Raw genomic sequence first — 16835 nt, 5'->3', positions numbered from 1 at the left:
TTCTCAGGGGGTCTTACACCCATTCGGATAGGTGTAAGATAGAGCAGTTTATTTGCTTTTTTGGTGTTACTCTCTTCCTTGCTCCTTGTAACAGCAATCAGCAACTTACCAGAGAAAAGGGCTTAAAGTGATCCCTAATATTGAATGAGCATCGTGATTTTGAGACCCTTGACACTCACAATGTCAGTGCAGGTATATACAATAGGTGCAAATCTTAGGACCACGAACACAGGTGTCATTACCTTTAATGTGATTTGAAGTTTAATATACTTATTTCAACAAGTTCTCCAGTAATCTAAAAATTTAGATTTGGTGGGAAAGAAAATACAGTGTTAAGAAGTGAAATGATTAGATAGATTCCTCCAGTTTGTTGGATGTTTAGGGAAAACTCATTAGTCTACCTTTCAACCTGTATTTGTAGAGATTTTATATAATTTTTTGTGGTCGTTACATAATGTTACATTAAATGAATTAAAATAGCAACATTTACAATATAGACATAAAAAACTTAAGGGGTTATTAGAAATCATATATACTATATTTCTATTAGGGAAAGAGGATGTGCTATTCTTGGAAAGAGATTATATTAGTTCTATTGTTTTGTGACAGCATATTTCTATTTTCTAATTTTAAATGAACTAGTCATTAAAGAAAAAATGTTTAAAGCCTATGGAATGAAAATTAGGTATAATGCCAGTAGAGGTAATTATTATGAAGATTTTGGTGTATTTCTCTAATTTAATGCATTTTCAAGGTTGATTAAACACTATATAATGTAACCTCTTTTTCTTAAGAATTTTTTGTGACACTTGATCTTAGCCAGAAGGCCAAGCAGCAGTAAGTGAACAGCACACAGTATTCCTGAGCAGTCTCCCATTCCGGGACTAACCAGGCCCAACTCTGCTTAGCTTCCCAGATTAGATGAGATCAGGCACGTTCAGGGTAGCATGGTGCAGCCATTGTGGAAAGCAGTATGGAGATATCTCAAAAAATTAAAAATGGATCTGCCTTTTGACCCAGCAATTCCAGTTCTGGAAATATATCCAAAGGAACCCAAAACACCAATTTGAGAGAACAGAAGTACCCTCATGTTCATTGTAGCTTTACTTACAATCACCAAGATCTGGAAGCAGAGCAAGTGTCCATCAGTGGATGAGTGGATAAAACAACTATGGGACGGTCACACAATGGAATACTACCCAGCCATAAAAAATAAAATTTTACCCTTTGTGACAGTATGGATGGACCTGGACAACATTATGCTAAGTGAAAACAAGCCAGAGAAAGACAAATATATGATTTCACTCATATGTGGAATCTAATGAACAAAGTGAACAAGGAAAATGGGAACAGACTCATTCATAGAGAGCAGGCTGACAGCTAAGGGTGGGGGAGGGTAGGGGTGGAGGGACTGAGCAAAAAGGAAAAAAGACTCATGGACAAGAATGTGGTGATTACAGGGTGGGGGGGGCAGTATAAGGAGATTAAAAGGTAATGGAAAAAATACAACAGAAAAAGTTTTTAAAGAATTTTTCATATGCATAATTTCTAGAAGTTCCAAGTATTTGAAGGTTCTCTTAGTACCTATCTGCATATTATTGATAAACATTTTTGCTCATGAATCTTTGCATGTCTGATAATCTTACAATTTTTTATTGTGTTCTTGGTTTGGGTAATTTTTCAAATCTTGTATTTCTTTTGTAAATAATTGCTCATGTCCACTTATCTATAGATATCTTAGTGCTTTTATTCATATTTATACTAGAGATGTTGATTATATCACATTTTCAATTACTCTCCCAATTTTTCCTACAACCACTTTAAATGTGAAAATATTTTAAGTTTTTATGCAATCAATTGAGTTTTTGATTCCATTGCTTTCAGACTTGGGAATTTCTTTGCAAAGAGGGAAGCTACATCTGTTTATCCACTCCTCCCTTTTTTCTAGTTTGATCTTTAACATTTAACTCATATATCTAAAGTCATTATCAGTGTATCATGAACATGTTAATAGATTTCCCCAACCCCATATCAAATAACTACAGAAAAATGAACAAAATTCCACATTGTTTTAAAAACTCAATTGAGAATAAAAACATTGAGAATAAAAACTGTCAGAAGCAGACTTGTTTTAAACCACTGTAGACATAATTGAGCTGACACAAATACCAGAATTTAAAAAAATTTTTTATTTATTTAGTTTTAGAAAGGGAAAGGGAAGGAGAAAGAGGGAGAGAAATATTAATGTGTGGTTGCCTCTCATGCACTCCCAACTGGGGACCTGGCCTGCAACCCAGGCATGTGCCCTCACTGGGGATTGAACCAGCAACCCTTTGGTTCGCAGGCCAGCACTCAATCCACTGGGCCACACCAGCCAGGGTGGAATTTTTTTTTTACTATAATGTTAATGAATGAAGCATCTTTTTGCAAAAATTATTACTCATCCCTTTTTTTTCCAAAGCAGATAGTCAAATTAATTGACCTGCTTAACAATTACACCCACAGGGAGACAATCATCCAGGATATCTTGGATAACTTCTTGATGAGGGTGCAAAGACACAGCTTAGCCGTGATATGGCCATTGGCACAGTCTCCGCAAGAATGGTTTCTCTCTGCTGAGGAGCAAAAAGATTTACCTACCTTATTCTTCTAGGTTCTTATATTTGCTGCTTATTCACCATCAGAAGGTGGTAGTCTGAAAGCTTCCCTGCAGTAACTACGAAAATGATAGTTTGCTCTTGCTAGGTGTGCATATATATTTATATATGTGTATATAATGTATCCCCTCAAAATATCAGCATACTGCAGTTGACTTAATTAGAATACCATTTAGCACTCTGAATATACTTAAACTACAAAGCACATTCACTGTCTAGAAAGCACGTAAAAACTTACCGCTAAACAGGAAAGTAATTTCTACATATCTAAGCAATTTTATTGTGAAGCCAACTGATCTAAGAAATGTTTCAGAATAAGTGTACTTTATAGACTATCTCCTACTGACATCAAAATGAGAGAACAAAACATATTTAGTTACAGGCAACCTTGGACTTTGATTTCAGGTGAAGAGCTAGTTAGCTGAGGCTCTATTTTATTACTTCAGGCCTCCTAAGTGGTGTGTATAAAATCTCGCAGACAATACCCTGAGACAGGAAAGCATGTATGATAACTTGCATCTTATTTTTATCCAATCTTTAAACAATGTTGATGGGGATATATGTACAAAGTGCAGAACATGTATGTAACTGTTTTAGGCTGAAACTTATACTCTCAAAATTCCTCTGTTGAAGCACTTAACCCCCAGTACCTCAAAGGTGACAAACATATTTGGAAACAGGACTTTTCCAGAGGTAATTAAGTTAAAAGGAGTCCTTTAGGGTGGGTCCTAATTCAACCTGACTAGTGTCCTTACAAAAAGAGGAAATTTGGACCCACTGAGACACTAGGTAAGAACACACACAGAGAAAGGGCCATGTGAGGACACAGGGAGGAGGCCATCTGTAAATCAAGGAAGAGAGGTTTCAGAAGAAACCATCCCTACAACTCTTTGATCTGGAATTCCACACTTCAGAATTATGAGAAAATAAATTTCTGTTGCTAAGTCATCCAGTCTGTGGTACTTTTTATGGCCCTAGCAAACTAATATAGTCATCCTAGTATAAATGTATACTCAAAATGTTTATTGAAAACAATGTATTATAAAAATTTGAATCATTCCCTAGGTCATAAATTCTGTTTCCTCATCAGCACACAGAGGAATTTACAACTCAGGCTCTAAACGTGCAGATGATTTTCTTCCTGTTTTTCTTTTAATTATAGGCTGATCCCCTTATTAAAGGACATTCATTTATGATTTCCTAATTTTTCTCAAAAAAGAGCTTCTTCTGTTTCTAAATAATAATGGATTACTGTCATTTTGACCGTTTATACCACATTTTAATATACATTTTGAAATATCTGAATTTTTTGTTCTTTGGATCAGCTAGACTGTGTTTCTTGATAAATTACTATTAGCAGAATCTTAGCTGCAACATATATTCCACTTACAGAAAAACTTAGGTATTAAAGCCAAGTATAATAGTTTATAAGTTACAGCTTTATTTGTATAAGCAGTTTCAGGGTTTTTTTTTTTTTTACAGTATTTTATTTTATTTATTTAGATTTAATCTTTATTTTTTTCAATTACAGTTGAGTCCCCTTACAACCCTTCCCCCCAGCAATCACCACACTGTTGTCTATGACCATGAGTCCTCTCTCCTTTTTTACTCAATCAAGCAGTTTCATTTTTGATAAGCTTTTGCCACCTGGATGCATTGGATTTTTTTAGTGTGGAATGGGAGAAATTGAATAAGATAAATAGCATAGCATATAGAACCAAGTAACAGATAAACTATAGTCATATACTTTAGTTTAGTTTACTAAACTATAGTAAAAGAATACTTAGTAAGAGATCAGCTGCAAGTATACTGTTATATTCTACAGCTGAATGTCTCCAAGCTATATTCACAGTACATTTTACATATCAAGTCATCCATATTGCACTTAAAAGAGTATTTAAATTTTTTATTCCTCACCACGGGATATTTTTTATTAATTTTAGAGAGGGAGGAAGGGATGGGGGAAGAGAGAGAAGAGAAGAGGAGGGGAGGGGAGGGGAGAAAAAAGGAGAGGGAGAGGAGAGGAGAGGCAGAGACACTGACTGGTTGCCTTCCATGTGCGCCTTGACTGGGGAGGGTACCTGAAACCTTTCAGTGTATGTGACAATGCTCCAACCAACTGAGCAACTGGCCAGGGCAAAAGAGTATAATTTTGAACTTGCAGAATAATGGCACTTTTTACAAAATTACATATTTGCTTCCCCATTATAAAAGCCAAATTACAAAATTAATTTGAAAAATTGAGAGAAAAACACAACCAGAACTATTAAAAATCTAACTATTAGCATTTTGCAACACTTTTTCTAATGCTGCTTCCACTTGAAGTCAATCACATATAACATTGTACATGTTATATATGCATTTTACACATAAAGGCACATAGAATTAACTTTCAAATAAGTAAAAAGACATCTTTTGGTCAGTAGTTTTAACTTAACAAAAGACAGACTGAATCATAACCATGATATTCTAATGGAGAATGAATACACTATCTTACATAAAGCTACACATAATATTATTAGTAAATATTAAACCCAGCTTGTTACTATAACCTGATTTTTTCCCCCTCAAAGCTAGAGTTCACATGCTAAAAATTTCTTTTCTAAGTATACTTTACTAGAGTCAATAGTTCAATTCCTGTGTAAACCTGAGAAACAATCTGACCTTGGAGTCCTGCTAAGCTGACAAAGACCAGACAGCTGACTCAAAGGGCTGACCAAAAAGACCAATGTCAAGACCAGCAAGGACAAGTGCCTGCCTGTCTGCAACCCCAGGCCCTGCTCTCTTTGTTCTGCTTTTCCTCTCCTCCATCCTCATCAAAACCTTGCCTGCTGTAAACTGTTGAGTTGTAACCATGATTTAGTACTTCTGCACTGTAATCACAGTTATGTATTCTGTAACAAATCAAAGTATATAATCAACCCTGTGCTTAGTTCTCCTTGCAGCTGCAAACCACAGGTGTCCCCCCCCCCTCAAGGGAGGAATGCTAATGTAAATTGAGAGATAACACCAGAATGAAAGGAATAACCTGGGCAAAAGCTGCACCACTCACTCCCCTTTCAGCCACCACCCTCTATTCCCCCTTCCCACTCTCACCAGCACCTGCACTTCTGCACTGCTCCCGGGAAGTTCCCCTCCCCCGCACACAATTCCCACCAACTCCCTACAATAATGGCTGGCTTGACCAGAGATGTTAAGATGGGTTTTTGAAGACAGGGGTCCGCTCATCTTTTCGAGATGCCAGCGCTCGAATAAATCACTTTCTTTCTCACCAGCACCTGTCTCACAAGTTTGGCTTTCCTTGCAATAGGCAGCTGAACCTGGGTTCAGTTTCAATATAATCTCATTTTTAACTGGAATTAAAATGATATTTGCCACATATATAAAACCTTGTACAGAGAAAAGTTTTTCATGTAAAATGACAAAAAATTTATTTTAATCTCTTGACTTGGAATGTTTTTCAACAATTATGTTTTAAAAGCCTTTCCTATTTTTTATGTCAAAGAAATCATTTAAATTCATCAAATGACAAGAGGAAACAGCATACTGATATAAATTATTTTATTGTGTGAAAATGTCATAATTTATGATGGTTAAGAATAAAAATGCAGCATATAACAAAATAGGCATTTAACTGTTAAAAGCCACCTGGACTTACAAAACTTCTTTTAAAATTTTTAAAATGCTTTAAGAATACAAATTAATTCTTGAAATACATAAAACATTAATTCCACTTCATTATATATTTAATTTCAAAGTCACTTTAATTAAAAGGACTCAGTAAATATTATACACGATAATCGCAAATTTAAAAAGCATATTTATTCTCAAACTAGATGAATTTTAAAAAGATGGAAAAAGTATAAGTTTAGTTTTTTTAAAAAATGAAGAAATATAAATGTTACAAAAGAATAAAAAGATGTACAAATGAGTTTTTTTCCTTTAAAATCCAGCTCAAAATTAATACATGTCTCCTTGTGTTGATTTTCCTTACATATCAGCCATCTATGAAATTTAGGTTAGGAATTTTATATCTGAAGTAGAATGCTAGGTACAAAACTTAAAAAAAAAAAAGAAAAAAAAGAGAAAGAAACTGTGTATGATGCTGACTAGAATAAAAAGTGACCTGGTTACTCAAGGTTGAGGGAGTTTAAAATGTAAATAAAATGTCGTGCTCTCAAGTGAAAGTGTAAAAGTGAATAACCATACTAAACTGCCTTAGACACACTTATGTTACTGTCAGATACCAGTATTTGTCTGTTGTCAGTACAAGTTACCAAACTATCCAATTGACAAGGTGATATAGGAATCATACCGCTTATAGTATTTTCACTTTTATATAAATATGCTTTGAATTAAATGCAACATTATGAATTTATTCCTCATAATATACATCTAAAACTGTGTCCAAATGCTGGACAAATAAAGAATCCTACAGATGCCATTGTTCTGTGCAAGACATGCTACTATTTTAAAATTGAGAAATTAATTTGGAATTATTTCTTTACAAAAATTATTTTGGAATTATTTGTTTATTATTTATTTAGTACCCCAGCATTTCCCTGTCATAAACACAAGTCTCTGGACCTACAGTAGCTTTTTCAGTCTCTTTGCCTTTCATTTCAAGGCACTAAAGTATTACAATAACCAAAGACTCACTGCAGCTGCTTGATAGACAAGGGAGCGAGGGGTACTTTAATCTCTCGGAGAGTTTAACCTCTAAAAGAGCGGTTTATTGGGACTTTTAATAGTATCTCACATAACATTTTCATTTTATTTTTCAAGTCTCTTTTATTTATTAGGATCATTACCAAAGAAAGCAACAAAAAAATTGAACTCTCTCCTTGAGGAGTGCTTTCAAATGCTATTCTTTTTTAGAATAAAGAAATAGACTCCACTTCTTTAAAGAGTATTATTTTAAAATTAGGTCAAATTAGGATGTATACTTCAAGAACAATACTATTACAAAACGCACCTCAAAACATATAAATATATCATTTGTATAGTTAATGTTCAGCCAGTAAATCAACTCTATTTTCCAAATACAATTTGAAACAAAGCATTATAGAATAGTCAATATCACAGTAATTAAAATTCTTAAACAAAAGTTATAGAAAAATATAAAAAGTTAAAAATTCAGGTTATAAATTCCCAAGAGTTCCCCTTCTGTGCACATGTATCTTACAAAAAAAAATGTTTAAGGTATAGAAATAAAGACTATTAAACAAATAGTAATGAAAGTGTGCAAAGTCCATTGGCTCTTTTTCTGAAAGGTTTTACTTGAGGAATACACCCATGAGATGTATAAACCAGAGTCGATGCTAATTCTTACTAACTTGGTCCAAAATGCTCATCCCATCTGCTGGTCTTTTGCTTTCCCCTTTCTTTCTTTCTTTTTCTTTTTTTAATACCATGAACAGCATGGAAAAGTAATTATCAGGTCAGTTAAATCTTTGGCTATTAATCGCCTCACTGAAATCGCTATGGTTATCTTGTCCCATTCATCAGTGTTCAGGGTTTTTATTTGTTTGAAAAAGAAGGTCCTGCAGTTCCTCCTGCCGGCATTAAGACAGCTCATCCGCAGGACGTGGGTATGAGATCAAGTCTTGAACGTCACTGTTAGGTCTCTGTCGCACAGCCAGGGGAGGCAGTGGCTTCCCATAGAAATCTACGTACAGAAGGCATGACACAAACACAGAAACAGTTATGGTAAATATATATTTTTGACACGATTCATTATTTGCCAACCAAAGCCTTTTAAAAAAAAAGGCACTGACTTGACAGATAAAGCAATAGGAGAGTAGAAAAAAATCAAGATCTAAGAAATCTTGAATAAATTCAAAACACAACCAGTAGGGTAAATGTGGATACACTATATTGTAAATTAATCTCCAGTTAGTTTAATAAAAAGCTGCACCTAACGTACATTAATATTTTGTTTCCAATTACACGTTCCCACTAGAAGGGAATGAATAACAAACACTCAAAATCAGGGAAGCTGTTGTCAAAGCCCTGGCGAGTCAGTGTCTGCACAACCCAGGTTCTTACCCAATTGCTGCTGCTTCCAGGTGTTTGGGAAGAGATAGTTAATTATCTTAGTGTTCTGGTAAGTGGGGGTCTTTTATAATGACGCTTCAATATGGTTTAGTGATTCAGGGAATATTCTGATACAAAAAGTCTTATTTTCTATTTCATAATAAGTTCCTATACCTTCATTATCACAAACTGGCTTATAAATTTAACAGCATATCTAAACTTCTAGTAAGTAATTATTTCTGGCTTAATCCCTTAAAATTATCCTAGAAGCATAGGTGCTCAGGATTACTTGAAACAAATATACTGAAAATGTATTAGGTGGGCACACAATGCAATGTACAGATCATGTATCATAGAAATGCACACTTGAAACCTATATGATCCTATTAATCAGTGTCACTCAAATAAATTTAATTTAAAAAGAAAGAAAATGTATTCGGGACCCATTTCCAGTTCTGCATGTGTCTGGAGTTGAGCTAAGCTACTCCATGGTATCGCAGCCTTAGCATCCATTTTGTCTGGCCAAGTGGCTGTGGGGGGCCTTAAACAGACAGTAGCCCCTCATGCAAGCACATGCTCTCTCGGTAACTGTCTGCAGAGTCATAAGTAACTTCCTGATATGACTTCCCCAATGACCCTCGTGATCAAGAGTCTCCCTTGCCCTCCAAGGCCTTTTCTCATATAAGACCCCAGTGGAACTTAATAAAACTCCACTCTTTTTGCTTTGAATGGACAAGTTTGGCTTTAGCCTGAGAACACCAAAGAACATCACTCACATACCCTAATAAAGGCAAGTGCCCCACATCCTGTAGATCTCTCTGCCTGCACCCTGCCTGGATCACCCCCTGTAGAACCCTCAAGGCATGCCATGTGCTTCCTCCAAAACTTGTGAGTAATAAACTTCTCTATTGCAATTTCTCTTGTGGTCTTTCAGAACTCAGGCTTACCATCCAGCATGCAGGAGTTCACCTTAACAAAATCATAATAGCATTTAAGGAACTTGGAAGTCACCACTCCATCCTAACATGAAGTAAATAGCTGAACAGATGAAAAAATCAACAACTCTCCTTGGATCGATAAGAGAGGCCAGGTCACAGGACAGAACACTGCACCCAATATTGGACAGACAGACAGGCAAACACAGGGAGTCTCAGTTTACTGGAGCAGACATTCATGAATAGAAACTGCCAAGGGAAACTATCCCAGTAGAAAAACCTAGCAAGAAGTTATCTTTTTCCCTCCCAAAATATTATTTTACTTTTGCAGTTGATATTGTATTAGTTCTTTGCCAGAAAATTTAAATCATTCTACAAAGCAAGTTCTTATTAGCTTAACTGTAGGGAATGTAAGTTGACCTTAGTGCCCAACTGGTATGACCAACTTAACACCCATTTTTATAAAGGATTCAAACACTTTTAACATGAAAAATTAAAGAGTAGTAATACTACATACGGAATTTTAAATTTTGAAAATATTCTCTATACACTCGGTAATTTGGAATAAACTTTTGACTTATTTCTCATAATGCACAACATGTAACATATTAGTGAAACATGGATGGGGAATGTTTACAAAGGGAAACAGATTTTCACCTCTTCTCTGAATGAATTTGTCTTACCTGTTACACTGAATAAGCTTTACAGACAATAAAAGCAATTAGAAAAGTAGAATCCAATTGTTATCAAGGTAAATGTCTATAATCAAAGAACAAGTAATAATTTGCCTTAAAAATTCCCCTCTGACTATAACAAATTGTTTTTCATCATGGTAAATTTTAAGTGCCAAGCCAATCACAGTTAAATTTACTTATCTAAGCTAGTTTATCATGTACCTGTCTACTTTCCATGAATCAAATGCAAAGAAATGTGTGCAAAGTTAAAGGAAAAAAGAGAATGAAATTGTAACATTGGGACCTATCAGCATCTTGGATGAAGATCTCATGATAAACCCTAAAAATTGTTATTAAATTATTTTTATGAAAAATTTTAATTTATTGTATCTGCTTTTTCCCTCCATTACAATAAGTAGAAATGATCATACACTGTTTTTTAATTCAGCTTAGGTATAATCTGACTTAAAATTTATGAAAAAATAATACATATATTTTTAAAACTTTTGAAGTTATAGTGTTTTCTTATCTGCTATGGGAAGCTTAATTTATTGATACAAACTGAAAATTAACAGGAATATAGGAATATGGTGGTCCTAAACTTAATTATTGTAATTCCCAGTTCTAATTTTAAAAAAAGGGAAAACAGAACAAAAATGACCTTCTCAGCCCATTTTTAACCTCTTTTCCAATAGCCCTTAACTATAATGTTCCCCCTAGATGCTACCATTAGTTCTTTTCTCTGCATTCTACATGCTTTCCCCCAGAAATACGAAACTATATTCTCTCAACTTCATTCATTCAGTAAAAAATCACAGAGCATTATGGGCAAAGCACTCCTATTGTGTGATGACAACTGAAATTTAAAAAAAAGGGAGTTCTGGACAAGATGGAGGTGTAGGTAGAAACCCTTCACTTCCTCGCACAACCAAAAAGGAGGATAACAACCAATCTAAAAACAATAAACAACCAGAAGTGCCAGAAAATCCAACTGCATGGAACTCCTACAACCAAGGAATTAAAGAAAGAGACAACCAGACCTGTAGGAGGGAGATGGGAAGTCAGGCAGGTGGAGGTGGAGGACTGCACAGGGTGGGTGGGTAGGGGCACTGAGAGGTCCTGCAGCAAGGTGGGGCTGGCTGAACTGGAAAGTGAAACTCAGACCTAGCTGTGGACTATAGCGGTGGACTATGGCAGGGGTGGCCACAGAGGGGAGAAACTCCCAGCCTCACATGAGAGAGTTTGTTGGAAAGTGGGCTAGAATCGAGCAGGTGAGCTGCATTGTTCCCTCGCTGACTCCTCCCCCACAGACAGTGCCACAGCGCAGCCCAAAGGGTTGCTTTGCCCTGATGAATATCTAAGGCTCCGCCCCCTTACAACTTAACAGGTGCACCAAGACAAAGAAACATGGCCCAAATGAAAGAATAGAGCAAAACTCCAGAAAAAGAACTAAGTGATGAGGAGACAACCTATCAGATGCAGAGTTCAAAACACTGGTAATCAGGATGCTCACAGAACTGATTGAGCTCAGTTGCAAAATGAAGGTACAGATGAAGGCTACCCAAAATGAAATAAAACCAAATATTCAGGGAACCAACAGTGAAGGCAAGTAAATCAGGACTCAAGTCAATGATTTGGAACAAAAGGAAGAAATAAACATTCAACCAGAACTGAATGAAGAAACAAGAATTCAAAAAAATGAGGAGAGGCTTAGGAACTTCTGGGACAACTTCAAACATTCCAATATCTGATTTACAGGGGTGCCAGAAGGAGAAGAAGGGGAGGAAGAAATTGAAAACTTATTTGAACAAATAATGAAGGAAAACTTCCCCAACTGGGTGAAGGAAATAGACTTCCAGGAAGTCCAGGAAGCCCAGAGAGTCCCAAAGAAATTGGACCCAAAGAGGAACACACCAAGGCCCATCATCATTAAGTTACATCAGTAAGTTACTTTCATTAAGATTAAGGATAAGATGAGAATCTTAAAAGCAGCAAGAGAAAAGGAGACAGTTACCTACAAAGGATTTCCCACAAGGCTATCAGCTGATTTCTCAAAAGAAACCTTACAGGCAAGAAGGGGCTGGAAAGAAGTATTCCAAGTCATGAAAGGCAAGGGCCTACATCCAAGATTACTCCATCCAGCAAAGCTATCATTTAGAATGGAAGGGCAGATAAAGTACTTCCCAGATAAGGTCAAGTTAAAGGAGTTCATCATTACCAAGCCCTTATTATATGAAATGTTAAAGGGACTTATCTAAGAAATTGAAGAAGATCAAAAACTATTAACAGTAAAATGACAACAAACACCTATTAACAACTGAACCTAAAAAAAAAGTCAAAAACAAAAACTAAGCAAACAACTAGAACAGGAACAGAATCAGAGAAATGGACATCACGTGGAGAGTTTCAGTGGGGAAGGGGAGGGGGAGAATTGGGGGAAAAGGTACAGAGAATAAGCAGCATAATTGGGAGGCATAAAACAGATAGGGAGAGGTTAAGAATGGTATAGGAACCAGAGAAGTCAAAGAACTTATATGTACAACCCATGGACATGAACTAAGGTGGGGGGGAGTGCTGGAGGGTTGGGGGGTGAGGGTGGAAAATTGGGATAACTGTAATAGCATAATCAATAAAATATACTTAAAAAATAAAAATAAAAATAAATTTTAAAAATCTACCTACATATCCTCCCCCACACACTGGGCCCTTCTTTTCTCCTGAGCTCCAGAATCTTACTTCTACTGGACCACAGACATTTCCAAACAGAGAAGCCCACAGATACCTCCAAAGCAGGTTTTCTCCTCCCTCATGGATTTTCAGTCTTACAGGTAGCACCAACCGCCTAGCCCCTTCTAGCCAAATAATCCTCTATTCCTCTCTCAACCCATACAACCATTCATCAAATATTAGTTACTTGTTAAAATGCTCATTGTGTACATTTTTTACTCTCCATTTGAATTTCCATTCCTCCCTTCTCACTTTGACTACTGCAACAGCCACCTAACTGGGATCCTTTCTTACCTCAGGTGTGGCCACTGTCAAGTCTGTACTTCAATTGGTGTCAAAAATAGGTTTTCTAAACTACAAAACTAGTAACACTATTTCCCTGCTAAAAACGTATAGTGTCTCTGGTAAAATTATAGCAAGACCAAAAATCTTAACATATATGTCAGGCCCTTCACAATCAGTCCCTAAACCGTAATTCCAGTTCCAACACTCTATAATTTTAAGTTTCCTCTCTTATCCACTCCATCCACATGGAAGTAAGCTCCCGTTACAAGTAACTTTATGCTATTTTCCAAATACCCGGTGACCTCTCCAACCTCTCTGCCTTTGAAGTCTACTGTTTCTTGTGCTGACAGACTCTTCTCCTTTAAAGGCCCAGTCCTAATACCACTTTCCCTAACTGTCCCAACAGCTTGTGGAGAGTACTCTCCAATTCTACACCATAGACACGTAACTGTACATTGTGAATTGTCACACAGTACAGTATATGGTCTTCTCTATTAGACTAGGATCCCCAGAAAGGCAGAATTTATGTCTTATTCATCTTGGTATCACCAATGTTTTAAGATGTGTCAAATACAAAATAGTTGTTCATTGGATACCTCATTCAGTAAGAGAAAAAAATCCATCATAAGAGATATTAATATGTTCTATATACACGTTTGTGCACATGAATACACACACGAACACAAATATATTAACATTACCTATTTTTTTCTAACAACATACTGAATACTTAGACTGATAATGTATTCTAACATATATAATTTTCAGAGTATAAAATATAAACTAACCTATTATGGTCCCTAAAAGCACTGTGATGTCAAGTCAGTCAACCAAACAGATGTGATTTCACTGTAATTCTGATACAGCCTAAGCATAGACTTTTTCTCTCTTTAAAGATGAAAATAAATCTTCTAATTTTTGCTAATGATTGTTGATATACTCAACTGATCTCTGATTCTACAATTGTGTTGATATTCACTTCATTTTAATACTCAGCAACTTGGCGTCTCATTGGAAGCAGAGAAAGAGCTGTTACATGGCACCACTGAGTGCATGAGCACGCATGTGTACGACAACTCGGCTTTTAAAGCACTATAACTGGAAGTTCTATTTCAGTTGTTGTAAAGCCTTTCACTTTCCATCACAATTTACATACATACACAAGTATAATAGATAAACACACACTATGATTATTTTGACCTCTGTATTCTAAGGTAAACATAAATTCAAATTATTTAGAGGCAAAGGGCATGTAAAAATTAAAAAAATGAAATAAAATGAAAAAAAAAGTGATGTATAAAATGAAAAAGGACGGCTGTGAATTCTTCCAAAATTAAAAGTTTGTTGAAGTAATGAGTAAAGAAAAGTGAATGCAGGATGTATAGATATTTGAAAACTGATCCTTTTGCATTACCATTATGACGTGTTTCACCAAGAGGCTCAAGTTTTGGAAGTCTAGTGACTTTGGGGGTTCCCCAGCCAACTAAAGAAAAAGAAAAACATTTAAACACTGTTAAATAATGTCTCTTTAGGCTGGTTGAGAGGATCCCTTTCTAGATAGGAATATACATAATATTTGATGTCAATTCATATATACTGAATGGCACAATAATGATTAGCCATAAACTCATTTTAAATTTCTATTTTAAAATGTCACAGATGTTAACATTTGCTTTAAATATTATTTACCTTTAGTTAAAATATAAGCATCTTCACCCCTACCACAAATAACCTTAAACTATTGTAACCTCTAGGAGGGGCTACAAGAAATGTTTACTTATAAAATGGAGTACTAGAAACGAGTCTTCAAATATTCTCAAAGGAAAATGTTACCACGTAAAGCCTTATAGCAGGGCTAAAAGGGCAGTATAAACATATACATTTATATATTTACTGAGCACCTATAGTATACGAGGTACTATGCCTAGTGCTGAAAAATTACTCATCATTATTATGCAGTTAATATGTTCCAATGCTTTACATGCAGTATTTCATTTAATCTTCATAACAACTTAGAAGGTCAGTATGTATGTTAGAAATATAATGGAAAAATTCATGTATCTTGGTTTCAACTGTTAACTTTCAGGATGAAAGATGCAGTTTTTTAAAAGCTCACATTAGCCATCCTTTCTACTTAAATTCCTTTTAGAAATCTGTACACTGATATTTTAATTAAGATTTAAATCTATTCAAGGAAGTGTCTGGGTAAGGTTTTCTTATTAATTTTTACTTATTTTTACCTTTATAAAACATTTCTTATGGTTAAAAAAGCAACAAATACTTATGTTCATCAATTATGAACAAAATCATGCAAAGGTTTCTACCTTTTTTGCCAATTCACAGGATAATGAATACACTGAATAAAAACTATGATTTCTTTCTTTTTCTTCAACCCTGCTTTTGTTCAAAGCAGGGTTTCTAAATTCAGAATCAAGATCAAAGAACTCACCAGGAGGAGGAGGTGGGGGAGGTGTCGGGCTCTTTGGAGCAGAGTCATCTGTAGTCACAGGTTCTACACGGTGACTCCTTTTTATTCTTAGTTTCTTAGTTTTCTTTTTACTGTTATCTACAAGAATATAAACATGGAACTTAGGAAAAATTAAACTTATATAATAAAAATTAAGATTAGAACTAGAATGTGGATATTACCATAGAAATGCATCTTTAATTCAAGTTGGAAATTATCACCAATAACAAAATGTGAACTTGCTTTTTCTAAGAATTAATTGTTAAATGATTGCTTATGAAATGATTAACAAATATACAAACAACAAAAAGCCTATATTCTAAGTTCTAGGAGAGGTTACTGAGAATATTAAAAAAGTTCACATTTCCAAAAGTAACATATTTTTTTCAAATGTTATATTAAGTAAATACAATTATTGCAAGGATTTCCATAAAACTCAGAATGACTAGGGAAGGAGGAGAGGTATTGACTTGTCTCAGTAGAAGATCATATTTAGAGGTCTGTCTGGAAAAAGTCCAGCTGTTGTTAATGTAACAAGAATGGTTTGGGTGACACTGATATAACCTGGCAGCCAAGGAGAGTGGACTGGAACGTGCATGTGTGAACAATGACGACTTCATTATACTAGTCAGTTGGGGTAGTAGATGCCATTGAGTGAGCATGTGTCCTGTGTGGCAATCGCATTCAAGATGACTGAGTGAGTAGAGCAACAATCTGCATCAAATTTGCATTAAGCTTGAACATTCCTCTGTGGAAACTATTTGGATGATTCAAAATGCTGCAGCTATGGGCAACTGGTGATTGGCAGCTTCATCGTGACAATGTGTCCACTTAAGCACCAAATCTTGTGTGCAGTTTTTTGACGAAACATCACATCACCCAGGTGACTCTGCCCCACTACAGCCCAGATTTTGTGCCCTGTGACTTCTGGCTTTTCCTAAAACTAAAATGACCTTTGAAAAGGAAGAGATTTCAGATCATCAGTGAGACTCAGGAAAATATGGCAGGGCAGCTGATGGCACTGGGAGAACTGTGTGAGGTCTCACGTGCCTAC

The 16835-nt window shown here is 35.6% G+C and overlaps 1 protein-coding gene across 2 annotated transcripts in view; it reads right to left on the bottom strand.

Moving 5' to 3' along the window:
• Nucleotides 1-7931: 7931 nt before the first annotated feature.
• ARL13B (ARF like GTPase 13B) overlaps nt 7932-16835 on the bottom strand; it is a 74677-nt gene continuing 65773 nt past the window's right edge. The window contains exons 8-10 of one of the 2 annotated variants that reach the window (XM_024558139.4): nt 15764-15880; nt 14729-14797; nt 7932-8325 (exon numbers count right to left, since the gene is read on the bottom strand). In XM_024558139.4, coding sequence (XP_024413907.1) covers nt 8222-8325; nt 14729-14797; nt 15764-15880 — 290 coding nt within the window. In that variant the 3' untranslated portion in view covers nt 7932-8221. The remainder of the gene's footprint in view (nt 8326-14728; nt 14798-15763; nt 15881-16835) is intronic. The other variant, XM_045193529.3, reaches the window with a different exon arrangement.

The sequence above is a fragment of the Desmodus rotundus genome, chromosome 2 (genome assembly GCF_022682495.2).
Source record: "Desmodus rotundus isolate HL8 chromosome 2, HLdesRot8A.1, whole genome shotgun sequence".
Lineage (NCBI taxonomy): Eukaryota > Metazoa > Chordata > Mammalia > Chiroptera > Phyllostomidae > Desmodus > Desmodus rotundus.
The sequence above is the reverse complement of the archived record's forward strand: the minus strand, read 5'-3'. Positions and strand labels throughout refer to the sequence as shown.